Genomic DNA, 14,231 nt, shown 5'->3' on the forward strand with positions numbered 1-14,231 from the left:
AAAAGAAAAATGCTTTAAACCAGCTTTTCATCGCTTACAACGTGACAAAACGTAAGAAAGGATGGACCTTCTTGGGCTGAATACGCTATTTGTGTCAAAAACCTCATTAGAATAAAATCAAGCCCCTAGACCTCATTTCCAGTGTACTGGAAATACAGGGACAGGAGGAAACAATCAGACAAATCTAGATGTGAGACACTGAACAGGACTACTGACGCACGCTCTTTAAACAAAAAAAAAAAGCCTGTACAATACTTTTCGGGACAAGTGCAGAAATCTGAATATGGCCTAGATGTGAGGTAATATGATGGAATCACGGCTAATCTTATTAGCTGTGGTAACAATGTTGAGGTAATACAGGATTCCATCTCCTTAGGAGATGCATGCTGAGTATTACGGGTAAAATGTCCTGGACGATATCTCCAACTCACTTCCAAATAGTTCGGCAAAAATAAAATGTAATCTGTACATCAAATGTAACCCGTACACACACGGCAACATGTTAACTGCTGTTGACTCTCAGGTAGAGAGCATCTGGGATTCGGTGTACTAGTCTTTCAACGTCTGTGTGTGAAGTTCTTCATGATGAAAGGTAGGGGGCAAAGGACCTCATGACCAAGCCACACAGGTGTCATTACAAGAACGCTGAAGAGGGACTAGAACAATCCATCTTGGACGAACACAGTAATTATTGCAGCACGTTAGAATATGCTAAGACTAGGAACTAAAAACCACGAATGTGTTCACAATCACCTAAGTTTTGCCGTAACTCCACGAGGCATGTGTTTCCATTGAGAAGACAGTCACGTATTTTCAAACGTAAACCATCAATCTTACCCAGAACCTCCGACGACTGGCCACGCATTTTATAAAGAACCTCTGCAAAAGGGACCACCAGGCTCTCCCAGTTGTTATAATCATGCATCACAGGGCATTCTGGGAGAAGGAAGAAAACTCCTAAAGCTTCTTGATGTGGAGAATGAAACGGAAGATTTTTCAACAGAGTATCCCTGAGACATGTGGTTATCTGTGGCCAAAAAGGATCCAGGAAAAGACATTCAGAACACAGCAATTACTGTAATAAAATAAAGTGTGGAACCCGGAGTTTCATCCCACCATGAAATTGGAGCCATCACTTGGTCTCTCTAAAAGCCATGTTCACAACCCATCTCATCTAGCTTCCCCGATACCTAGGTGTGTAAACGTGTGACAAGTATCCTCTCCGTCCAATTGTTGGGGCTCATGAAGGAGATCAAGAAGAAATCACATGTGCGAGATTATATTGGATGGAGTCAGAACTAAAAGGCAGCCCTCCCAATGATGGTCCACATTCTTCCCTCCAGTTCCACTAGCACACCTCATTTTTTAAAGAGGATGTGTCAGAATCTCCCAAAGCAAAACAAAAATAAAAAACAAACAAAAACAACGAAAATCCGCATGGTTTCCTGTTACCTTCTCACAGAATCACCTGTCTCATCACAAACTCTCTCCACCAAACTCTAGTTTCTAGCCCTTCCAATCTTCTTAGTTTCCCCAATTCAGAACGCACGTGTTGAAGAAAAATTCAAATGGAATTCTGAACGTTTATGTGTTCCGTGGGCTCAGATAATGGTAATAATTTGCCTAAAAGCCCGTTAAGAAGATAATCTAGTGTTTACAAGGTTCTTATTATTTGTCAGAGACTGTGCTAAGTAATTCACATATATAAGTTCATTTATCCTTGTCGTTTCTCTGTAACATAGATGCTATTATTAACCCCGATTCATAAATGAGAACTCCTCATGTTAGGGAAATTAACCTGCTGAGGGTCACAGAGCTAAGTGAGAATCTCTCCTGGATCTTTCTGACTCCAAAGCTCAAACCCAATCACTAAATTATGAGATACTAGCTAAATGATATCTCTAAATGGACAAAATCTTACAATTATCTATTTTCACATCAAAACATTCTATTGGGCTCCCACCACGAGGTTCAGTCTTCAGAGTCATATGTACAACTGACGGCTGCACGTGCTCCCCTCCTTCCTCTGGGCTCTTCACCATCCACAACCCCAAACCTCCCAGCCCTTTAGAACCACCGTACCGCTCTCAAGCCAGTTATACTGTTTCACATCTTGTGCCTTGGTGCACACCTTCCTGACTGCCTGGGATGTCCTTCCCCTGTAGGTACCCGGTAAACTCCCCTCCCCCTGGGCACCTTGTTTTGAGAACTCTAAACAGAGCTGACCGTTCACTGCCCAGGTAATGAATCAATTCATTCATCTAAAAATATTTATTAAACACCCAGTATGTTCTAAGCTGGAACTAGGGAAGACAACTGACACCTGCACATAGGTATCCGTCTCCTTCAGTAAACCAGGAGCCTCTAAAGACAGGGGTCTCACCACAGTTCCCTACGCATAGCAGTATTCAAATATTTGCTGAATAAATGAAGGAAGGCCAAGTCTGTGAGTCCATGTCACAGAAATCTCAAAACAGAAACATTACAGGTCTTCTGATCCAACTGTCCCATCTGAACCACTGGGAGACTGCTCTATGATTATGTTGCTTGCACTGTATATGATACTGTTCTGGCACAACTAAGGTATAATTAGCCTTAGTGATGAACTGGTCCCACCTCTTTCCTTCACAGATGCAGACATGGCTTTCTATTCTTGGTGATCTTTCTACTAACTGCTGCAGAGTCCTGATAAAGGTGCATAATTAGGGATCCATTTTACATCAGACTCCTCATTGGGCAACGGTTCTGCCAAAGTTAACATAGTTAAATTTTCCATCTTCCCTTGAGAAAAGAGTGCGCGAGAGAGACCCTGCAGCTAAGATACAGAATGCTGAATGTGACAGAGCAAGAGACCAGGTGAGGGAGCTGAGAGCAGGAAGAGAACAAGCACGAGACAGAGAGGGAAAGAATAAGAGCCACAGAAGCAGAAGGAAAGACCAGATGGGGGTGGGGGGAGCCAAGAGAAGTGAAGGAGGAGGAGGGAGGGAGGGAGGGAGAGAGAGCGCGCGCAAAAACGAGCCAGAGACCCAGAAAGAAACAGATTGAGAGAACATAGACAGTACCACCCCTAGATCAATCAGTACAGCAGAACAGGGAAATAAATTAATAAAAGCTACATTAGGAAAGGCTACATTCATAAAGGAAGCATGCCTGAAGCATCCCCAAGAGGGAAGCCTAAAGATAGTAGTAACAGTGCTGAAACGAAGAAGCAACAATCCCAGAAAGAACAAGAATACTCTAGAACCTACAGAAAAGGAAGTGCAGACCAGGCAGTCCTTGGTGAGGGGGACATTCATATCAGAAAAAGTGTTTTCGTTTCTATACTTATGTTTAAAATAACTGCAAATAAAATGTTGTTCTTATTCTAGTGTACCAGTCTCACAAATATTTTAATCATCTTCCTAAAGCCCTAAATTGAAAACATTCCCTCTAGGGGAGTGCCTGTACATACACGTGTATGTGTGTGTGGGCACCGATGAACCAGTTAGATTATTCGTATCCTAAGTGTCTCCTCTACCAGCTATTTCACCCTAAGTGGGGAAACTCCTGAATGGTAGCTGAGTTTAACTTAATCTGTATATGCCACAGGGTCTCAAAGAGTATCTGAAAACAAGATATTTCTTCTGAAATTTTGAGTTCTTATAAAAATGTTCCAGTGTATTTTCTTTTTCCAAGTAACAATCTGAAGAATACCACCGTGTTAGTAATCCAGTCCTTTTGGGTTAACTCCTTAAAGGTGTCCCTTGCTGCATTTAAGTCCAATTGAAGAGACATCGTTTCTTCAGCTATTCTGTGGAAGGAAGGTAAATGAAAAATGGATGAATAAGTAAATGAAAACGGACACTTCAAAATTAAATATTTTATTAGATTATTTATCCAGATGAAAAGTTTCTTCTCAAGCTTGCTTCATTTTAATAAAATTACTTTTTTCCCACCTTTTCAATAACTATAAAAATTTGACTGAATACAAAACACAATTGAAAATATAGTTGACAAAATGTGATTATTTCTGAAATGTCAAAAAATATCAAGGCTGCATTAACTATACTACGCTATCGGACTTTACATCAGATACTGTCTTATCTTAAATGAGTAATCAATAAATATTTATTTTCCAGTACAAAAAAAAAAATAGCCACAGGAAAAAGGTAAAGGTATTTCTTGTTTTCCAGTTACATGAACTACAAGCAGGGACCAAAAAAGGGGTTTCAGAGCAGTAAATTTTTAGTAATCAAAGAGAAAATTACTAATGAAATGTCTATCTTAACTCAAGAATTACATTTATACTGGACTGAATATATTGTCTAAAAATAGACCCATTCTTTGTGAAATAATACATATATTTAGTGTCTGAAAACATAAAAAGTTCTTTTAAATAAATATTATACCAATATTTAGGAAAAGAAGTATAAAGTCATTCTTTCATAATGCTTAAAAATTCAAAGAAGCCTTAGTATCTAGTAATAAGGAAGTAAATAAATTAAGGTACGCCCTTCCCATGGAATACCATGCAACCATTAAAATGATGCTATGGGGAAATACTGAATAATATAAAAATGGAATAAAATGGAAAAATGGGCAAATGTATTCAGTGTGAAGAAATGTATAAAACAATATAATCCCCTTTTTTGTAAAACTACAGATTTGCATAAAAAATATTTATACAAACACTAGCTATTACGCTTAAGTGGTGAATTTTGGCTGATTTCCATTTTCCTTTTGTTTCATGTCTTTTTTTTTTGACATTTTCTACAGCAAGCATATATGTGCTTTTGTAGGGAAAAAAAGGTACTTTTTAAAAAGAGATAAAGACATACATAATTATTTTACCCTCAAACCATTTTCTTTACCATCTATCACAGTTTATTATATTAGTTTCAGGTGTGTACAACATAATGCACTGATATATGTATAGCATATACTGTGAAATGATCACAAGTCTAGTTAATATTCATCACCACACACACTTACACATTTTTTTTCTTGTGATGAGAACTTGTAAGATCTATTCTCTCAGCAACTTTCAAACATACAATACAGTATTATTAACATAGTCACCATGCTATCTATACATAGTGTTTTCAACAGAATTTTAAAGTTATTATATATATTACCTTTCCCTTAAAAAACTTCCAGCCAGACATGCAGGAGATGAAAATATCTCTCTGATTTCCCTATATTAGGAATAAGATGGTGGTTAAAACAAATCAGAATATGCCTCCTTGTAGCAGGAGACATGATAAATTGTCCTTCAAACTCCTCCCTCCATCTCCAATTTATCTGCATATGGCCATGGGCATCTGAAAGTCTCATTTGGAAATCTCAAAGTTTCAGAGGCAAACATGGGAAATAAAAAGATATGTACTCAGAGAAGCCAGAGGGGAAGAGGATAAGGCTTGACCTAGGATATCTTCTTGGACAAATAAAACACTCCCAACCCACCCAGCTTTCCAAGCCCTAATTATTTCTATTCCACTGGAGTAGAAACAAAAGAAATTACCAGAAATGAAAGGTGGGGATGTATGTTCAGTTGTGTCATAGAAGTACCTGCACCAATAGCTCTTGACCATTTGTGCTCTGCCCGATGCAGCTATTTGGTATAACTACTTTCCAGAATTAGGAAGCCATACCTAAAAATGTCTCTAAAAGGAAATGCCTGTATAAATGAGTATAATTTGTACAGACGGTAGGAGTTCTATCATTGAGAGTAAGGTTGCCTAAGCTGTTCAGCTGTGAATAACAGCTCAACAAACAAGAGGCTCTAAAGTCAACGAGGGTTGAGAAACTGTAGACTATATTTCCTGCTCAGTATCACAATTAAACATATCAAAGGCCCAGAGAAGTCCTGCAATAAAGAAAGACGACCCCATGGAGCTTACATGCTAAATTGTATGTGTCAACTTGGCTAGGCCATGGTACCCAGAGATTTGATCACACACCAATCTAGATGTTGCTATGAAGGTATTTTTTAGATGAGATTAACATTCAAATCAGAAGACTGTGAGAAAAGCAGATTACCCTCCATAATGTGAGTGGGCCTCATCCAATCAGTTGAAGGCCTTAAGAGAAAAAGTCTAAGGTCTCCAGAGGAAGAGGGAATTCTGCCTCCAGACTGCCTTGAGACTCAAGCTGCAATATCAACTCTTCCCTGGGTCTCCAGCCTGCTGTCCTGCCTCAGAGATTGTGTACTTGCCATCCCCTACAACTGCATGAGCCAATTCCTTAAAATCTCTCCCCACCACCCTCAAACACACCCTATTGGTTCTGTTTCTCTGCAGATCTCTGACTAATGGACCACTAGTGGACCACAAAATCTCACATCTCTGTATTGTGCAGAACCAGTTGGGGAAACACTGCTTTAGAGAGCTATATGAGCAGACAGACACTCAGGGTGCACCTTTTTGTATTCTGCCACTGTTTAGTCCCCACATCAGCAATCCATCTCTTTACAGTGCCTTCATTCAAGGTAGGAATTCTCCTCCTCAGATTAACATAGGGATTCTGTAAACAAACAAAACAGTAAAATACAGTAACTTAGACACCACAGAAATAGGCATCCAACTCTTAGGCACGTTCTAGGGATAGAGAGTAATACTAAGCATGGATAACATAGCTCTGCAAAAATCATACAGTAAGATTCTACCAAGGAACAATCCATCATTTGTCTGGTTGCCAATTTCTTGTCCAAGGGTGCTTAGATCCAAAGTAAGTTTCTCTGAATGCCCCAACACTGAACACTTTATACGGGTATGATCAGATTAAACTGAACATCAGACAGCTTTGAGTGGAGAGGTCCTAAAAGGACTGGGTATAGAAGTAGCAGGAACACAGTTGCCTTGGTGGAGTAGGATATGGAGGTTACGGACTGATTATTCATAAGAGTATAAACCTCGGGTCTTTTTTAGTATTGGCTGGCAAAGTCACTTCAGAATATCAACCTGTTGGTTCACGAGCACCCTGACCAAGATGCTCTTGGCAAGGAGCCTCCCGAAAGGTAAGCAGAGTCTAAGGAAATCACGCGTATTTGACATACACTAAGGGCATATCTGCTGACTTTTGTGAGTAAATACGTATGTAGTTTAGACAATAAAGGATCGATAACGTCTAACCATTCCCCAAACTCAGCCTAGTAACCTGATGATTTTGGAATTCACCAAATCTAGATTCTAGAACCTTCTGTTTTGCTTAAAATACCAAGTTATAAAACTTCTAGAGATATATTTTTATTTACCTCTTTTTCCACCCAAAGCAAAATGCTTTGATCTCCTCCAGCAATCATTATTAACTCCTTTTCTGAGGTATGGCTTTCTGAAAGGGATTTACAAAAAATAAGAGTTTAGAAACTCATCTGATACAAATATACACATTCAGCCTAAATAATTTTAGATTCTTCTTAAACTGAGTCCTTTTACCTCTCTGACAGACAAAGACTCAGTACATTTCCTACCGATAAAGCAGAAATACACATCTACTTCAGAGTAAAGTCTAGTTAGCAAACATAGATGATTCGCAAGGTCGGCAACGTGCTATCGGTTTAACACACATAATTAACATAAATGCTTATATATACAACACAGTCAAACAAACACTTGACTAGTTAGCTGTTCCCTGGTTTAATTCAGCGCCTCTTACTAAAAACCCTATTTATTATTCTACAACTCAAGATTTAATCAACGACTACTGGCTGTGAAGGATGTAAGTACTTCAAAAGCCTATGCAAGTGGTTATAAGAAATCAGATATAATACTTGATCTGCTTAAGGAAGTAACCCGACTGTTCATTTCCCCAGAAGAACTGAGAGAATTCTGGTACTTCCGGTCACCACTAAGCTTTCAGAAACAAGTGACCCAAGGGCTCCGAGGCACTTCTACAGTGGAACGTTTCAGAGCGAAGGCTCTGAAGTTACACAGGGCACAGTTCACGTGTCCAGCCACAACCGTTCCCGGGCTAACCTTCTGCCCTCCAAGTCTCTGCACCCTCCAGCAGAAGACGACTGAGAGTACACATCTCCTGGAACTGTTTAAGGGCCGGTGAGCTAGGCACAGTTTACACTGCCTGGCATATGTCAGCTGCTCATCATTCTGAGGGTTTTATACGATTATGAGTCAATTTAATCAGGTAAGAAGAACAATCACTATGGAATTAACAGGTCCCTTGAAAACTGGAATCAGAGGCCGCATAGGCCTCTGAACCCATATAGTCTATTTTATGTTGTATCATTTTAAATCCACATTAATCTTAACCTGAAGGGCTAAGGGAAAACTAATGGTTATTTCCACTTGATAAATTAGATTGGCTGTGTTACGCTGGTTACAAGTAAACGAATGAAAGCAATGTTTAGAAAACCTCCCTTCACAGTCAGACATTTCTTTTCTTGCCCACATTACACACTTAGAACAATCAGTTTCTCAACCAAGGTATTCATGCCGAATCCTGTGCTCCTGAAGAACTTACCAAATGTGAGTTCTTGCTTTGATGACAATTTCATGGGACATGGTATCAGCTGATTATGTGTTCCACCGTTCCCCAGTTGTCCTTCTTTTCCAGAACCAAAAGAAAAGACCTTCCCCAAATCAGAAACATAGGCCAGTGTGTGCTGCCTATTAAATGAAAGCACATATGGTCAATCCTCAATCATCCACAATGATTAGAGTATGCAGTCATCCGGTAAACTGAAGAGATTATGCTACTCAGAGAAACAGCTAACCAACTTCCAGTGGATGACATGAGCCACCCAGAAACTAAGAAACCACTCATGGGTGGCTGAGATGATCGTGGAACCCCTAAGCGTGCCGAAGGCCATGATGCTGCACCCTGGCAAAGGACGTTCCCTTCGTCAGAACAAGCACCACCTCTTGCCTTCTACGCCTTCTTCAGGCCTTGGCTTGAGTCACCACCTTCTGGAAGCCATCTCTGAGTCCCTCCCCTCCCCATCCTAGAAGACAGCATTAGGTGATCCTCCCTGAGCTCCCAAAGACCTTTATCATGCTGATTTTCTTACTGATTTGCCTGATGGCCTCTCCTACTATACAGATGTATAAGGAAAGAATCTGGCCTTACTCCGAGGTCTGGCTTTTGTCCTCACTTCCTGGGAGGTAATGTCTAAACCCTTAGAATTTTCCAAGTGATAGGAGTGTCTCTGTTATTCATGGTAGGCCCGCCCCTAAGACCACACCTAATAGTTTATCCAGGTGGCTCATGGAAGCCCCTCCAGCTGTATGTAAGCCCAACCTCTCGATACACAGAGGCTGGAGGCTGAGTTCAACCACATGGGCAATAATTCAATCAATCATGACTAAGCAATGAAACCTCAATAACAACCCTGGACTTGGGTGAGCTTCCCTGGTTGGCAATATTCTTCAGTCATGTATCAGGCTGGGAGGAGGTAACACGGCCCATGGCTCCAAGGGGAGTGGACACCAGAAGCTCCTCATTTGGACCCCTTCTAGACTCTGTATTATGCACCTCTTCCTTTGACTGGTTCTAACTTGTATCCTCCTCTTGTAATAAAAGTGACCATCAGTGTAGCAGCTTTCAGTGAGTCTTGTGTCTTTCCAGTGAATTCTCCTGTGTTAGTGGGGGTACTGCCTGGTTTGCAGTAAGACATTTCTAAGGTGAGGACTCCTTCTGTAACACATGCTACTCGGAGGAATGTATGTTATGAAAAATCCAAAGTGGTGACAGTGTTCCTTTGGTTAATGCAGAGATGGAGTGATGATATCAATGGATAAACCTTTCTAACTCATGTTTGTTCATTTTTTTCCAAATAAATGATAACTTTTTTTTTAAGATAAAAGTGCATTCGAACAGTTACAAAGGTATTTCACTAAAGGACCAACAGAAAGTAAATATATTTTCACATTAAAAAAAAAATCAATGAAAGTAAATATCTATAGTAAAATATTTATTATGATTGTCTAATAATGTAAAATTAACCATCTTCACCTATCTGAAAATGTCTGATACCTTTATTTCAATCAAAGAAACTTGATGGAAATTTTATTAAACTACCTATCTAAATTCACTGTGCATATCTTACCAATTTTCATTGACACTTTACAACTTACCTTCCACATGCTATCTGGGTCACTCTCTTCCCAACGAGTCCAGTTACCAAACAGGGTCTTAACTCATTCTGTGTTGAATTGTGACCGAGTTGCCCATACTTTCCAGCACCAAAAGTAAACACCAGCCCACCCTAAAGAAAGGGAACTTCATATCAGATTCTAGAGAATCTGATCTAGAGAAATATGACACAGAAGTAAACACTCACTGATGCAAAGGCGTCAGTGAAAAATCAGTAAAATCACCATCAAAGCAAAGTCCCCCAGTGATCAGGACAGTCCTGCATGTGGGCAGTGGTGACCTTTCTTCCCTGGGAAACGCTAGCTGCCCACATCTCCAGGTTCTAGTGCTTTCTCCACTACGAAGTGCTCTCCTGGAGTTACAGTCAGAGAGACAAGGGTAACGCACCTTTGTTAGCAGGGCAGTGTGAGAGCCACCACAAGCGAGAAATTCAACTTTCTGATTGTCCAGCATTTCAATAAGGGAAGGAGAATCTTTATCTAGGCAAGGGAAAGAAGAGTTCAAGTGACCCAAAGGAAATGGTGAATTTCACACTGGAGTTCCACCTACTGATAAAATACCCAGACCACTTCCTCTAGGCCCATCACAACAGCTCCTAACACACTGACAAGAAAGGCTCTGTGTTGGTACCTTTAGGTCTAAAAGCAGAGGTGGGCAGTGGTCAAAGGGCCACGGTTGGGGGCCCTCACCTGTGAAAGTGTCACTTTCACTTCCCAGAGCCCATTCTTCTCTTTTGAACCTGACCTGATTAACCTTCATTGAAGCATACCTGATATTTCCAAGTCCCATCTAGCATTACCCTTTTAATGAACATAAAGCTTCTTTTTTTCTTTCAAAGTCTCTACTACACTGTCCTTCCCTTACACCACCTCTTCTCTCTTTCACGATTATTTTCTTGTCCAAGCACTTAGAGATTCAGCAAAAATAAGTTCAACTGTCCTTTATTCCTTTTCCTCCTCTGAGTATTTTTCTAACACTGACTTACGGGTTCTCCTGAGTAACTAGCATTGGACCATGTGAGGCAGAAATGCAGTTATCTGATCGGTAACTCTGGGGGGAACGTGTACATCACCACAGCTAATAAAGAAGCCGAGTTTGCCACACCTGAAATCTCTAACAAGGTGTCTGGGGTAATCAGAAATATTGCCATCTGCTTTGCAGAGGTAGCCCAGTAATGCGAATTGTTGTGTTTTCGTGTGTGTGTGTACAGATGTAATGAATATCTTATGAGACTAGGACAGGTGAGTTTCTAAATAGAATTTTAGTATCCTTTTGTCCTAATGTAATTGGAATAATAGACATTTAAGTGCACAAGTACCTTGAAGGTCACTTCATCCAAACTCATCACTTTACAGAAAAAGAAAATAAGAATAAGACCTAGAGAAAAGTAAGTGACTCGGGTAGGCCCTGAAATTAGTTAACTTCAAGTGGGAATCACAGCCCAGGTATGCTGACCCCCAGTCTGACGCTCTTTCCCTTTTTCCCACTTGGCCCTGACACACATCTCAGTTACAGCCATGACCTGCACACTGCACGTGCATGTCCTTTAGACCGATTCTGCCCTGAAGACAGAGAGATAACCGGGGAGATCAGTGCTAATGAAAGTGGGGACCTGAATCATTTTTGCCAGGGAAGTCTGTGGTACTTTCATCTCTTGTATGACAAACATGTATTTGTTTAGAATACGAATTTGAAAATATGTTTCCATACTGTCGGTGTGGCCCAGGCCCAGCTGTCCACAATCATTTCTTCCCCATGAGTAAATGTTTCCCGACATGGATAAGGCCATGCTGTGGGCTTCTCCTGCAGAAATCTGAACCAAGGGGACTCCTGAGAGGTGCTCCACGATCTGCGGTGTAGGGACCGAGTCAAATATTCTTCCGACTCCAAGCTGGCCGTCTGAGTTCTGTCCCCACGCAAAAAGCTCACCACCTTGACGTAAACAGAGAAAACGCTGTCTTAGTTAAGTTTAAAATGCAGCAGACATCACCCTAGGACATTATATGCTATCCATACTACACCATCATGATCTCCTCCATTCAAACTGACAAGACTGCCCAGATCCTCTCATGTCTGGGTCAGAAAAACCAGAACCTTCTCTTTAGCAATGACAGTTACAATTCCCTACCTCTTACCTCAAAGGGTAGTGCTATGAACTGAATGTCTGTGTCCCCCCAAAACTCCTACGTTGAAATCCTAACCCTCAGTGTGACGGTATTAGGAGGTGAGGCCTTTGGGCAGTGACTAGAATTAGATGAGATCGCAAGGTGGGGGGCACTCATGAATGGGGTTAACGCCCTCATAAATGGGTCCCCAGAGAGCTCCCTCATCCTCTCCACCTGTTAGAAAACTGGCCCTCACTAGACACCGAACCTGCTGGAACCCTGACTTTGGACTTCTACCTCCAGAACCGTGAAAAACAAATTTCTGCTGTTTAAGCCACCCCATCTATTTTTGTTATAGCAGCCCGAACGGACAAAGAATAAAGCTATCTGAATATATTATAATCAAATTCAAGAAACACTTATGTTATAAATCCCACAGGATGGGCTCATGAAAGATAGAAACATTCTACATTTGGGAAAATAAAACCTAAAACTACTTTTCTTTCTTTCCCTCTCCCACGTGCCTTAAGATGCCAAATAAATACCTTAAAAATACATTGAAAACCGCAGCACAGTATTTTGAAAGAGTGAGCATCTTCTTCCATTAATTGAATATATGGAACATATTTTTATTTTACTTATTTATTTTAAAAATTCTTATTGGAGGATAGTTGACTCACCATGTTGTGTTAGTTTCAGGTGTACAGCAAAGTGAACCAGTCATACCTATACACATTGGATCATATTTTTAAAGAAAAGTTCTTAGATGTTATCTAATAGAGATGACAGTATCTAATGGAGTCTAAAAGAAATATATCGGAGATTTAACGTTTACTGAGCAGGACCTGGTGGGAGACAGAGGTTTTCCTTCAAACGTAATTATCACATGCCTATCAGCCACCAGGAATATTACGATACCACCGAGAACGATCAGTAGTTCCCTTTCTTGCTTTCCCAACTTTCATTCTTCCTAGATCATGATTTACCAATTACAAACCCTGAACAACCCCTTCGCCCCACATCCCTAGATCCTGGGCTTCTTGAAGGCACAGTGTGTCTGTCTCATCTTCACAACCTCAACATGGTAGATACTCAAAATGAAAGATCTGGTCATAAAAGGATGAACTCAAACAACCAGTTTTTTGCAATACAAGTTTTATACACTCAAACCTTAACAGGGCCTTCAGTACAGGTCAAATACTTGATTACTTACTTCCCTTGAATTCCAGCTTTCATTCAGTTTTTATATCTGTCCTACGTATTTAAAACATTTCCTTGATCCTGAATTCCCCCCTCTATCGCCTTCCTGTCTTAATTAGGTCAAGTTTCTTCAGGAAATACTCCATATTCACTACTTCCCTTCCCTACCATTATGGTATCTGCTAAGAAACAGGAAGTAATAAAGGGCTGGGGAGAATCTCTGAATTCAAAAGGTAATGTTAAAACACGTCAGAGGCCTGCAAACTGGTCATAAACTCCCTATCATGGGAGCTAGAAGAGCACTAGGAAAAGGCAAGAAAGTTCTGGAAAAGGGTGGACCATGCCTGGTCCTGCTTCCAGAGAGGAGATTTTGATTATTCGGATTATTTTCACTGTTTCATATTTGAAAAATAAAAAAACAGGGAACTTCTGAAATGAAGCTCTAGGCCCAAGAGGTAGCCCAGGTTCCATGTCACCAAACCAAACTTTCATGCCCCTGTAAATGCTCCGCTTGACCAGAAACACAGCATACGCAGTCAGCCAATCCCCAAACACCAAGTCTACGCTGCGCTCTACACTTATTTCCTTGTTCCTTGATCTTTCTAAATGTCAGCCTTAGCCAATCATGCCCGGTTTCCGCGTTGAGGCTTCTAACACTAAACTCGCCCTTGCCCGAAACCCCTCGGGAAGACTGTTCCACTGCTTGTGAAGCCCTATACACTCTCAATCCATGCGTTCTTTTCCCTTAAATAAAGGACATCAAACTCGTTACCAAATTGTTTTAGTTTTGTCATTTGACAGAAGAAAAGGTAGGAATAATAATTATGAAAACCTGAAGAT

At 40.6% G+C, this 14,231-nt stretch overlaps 1 protein-coding gene across 2 annotated transcripts in view; it reads right to left on the bottom strand.

Moving 5' to 3' along the window:
* The window catches only part of HERC5 (HECT and RLD domain containing E3 ubiquitin protein ligase 5), a 44,799-nt gene that overhangs the window by 23,951 nt on the left and 6,617 nt on the right, over positions 1-14,231 (bottom strand). For both annotated transcript variants that reach the window (XM_024736147.1, XM_024736148.1), the window contains exons 5-13: positions 11,797-12,018; positions 10,474-10,565; positions 10,068-10,198; positions 8,455-8,600; positions 7,232-7,308; positions 6,398-6,501; positions 5,115-5,174; positions 3,697-3,790; positions 838-1,027 (exon numbers count right to left, since the gene is read on the bottom strand). In XM_024736147.1, coding sequence (XP_024591915.1) covers positions 838-1,027; positions 3,697-3,790; positions 5,115-5,174; positions 6,398-6,501; positions 7,232-7,308; positions 8,455-8,600; positions 10,068-10,198; positions 10,474-10,565; positions 11,797-12,018 — 1,116 coding nt within the window. The remainder of the gene's footprint in view (positions 1-837; positions 1,028-3,696; positions 3,791-5,114; positions 5,175-6,397; positions 6,502-7,231; positions 7,309-8,454; positions 8,601-10,067; positions 10,199-10,473; positions 10,566-11,796; positions 12,019-14,231) is intronic.

Source organism: Neophocaena asiaeorientalis, unplaced genomic scaffold (genome assembly GCF_003031525.2).
Source record: "Neophocaena asiaeorientalis asiaeorientalis breed wild unplaced genomic scaffold, Neophocaena_asiaeorientalis_V1.1 scaffold7, whole genome shotgun sequence".
NCBI classification, from domain to species: domain Eukaryota; kingdom Metazoa; phylum Chordata; class Mammalia; order Artiodactyla; family Phocoenidae; genus Neophocaena; species Neophocaena asiaeorientalis.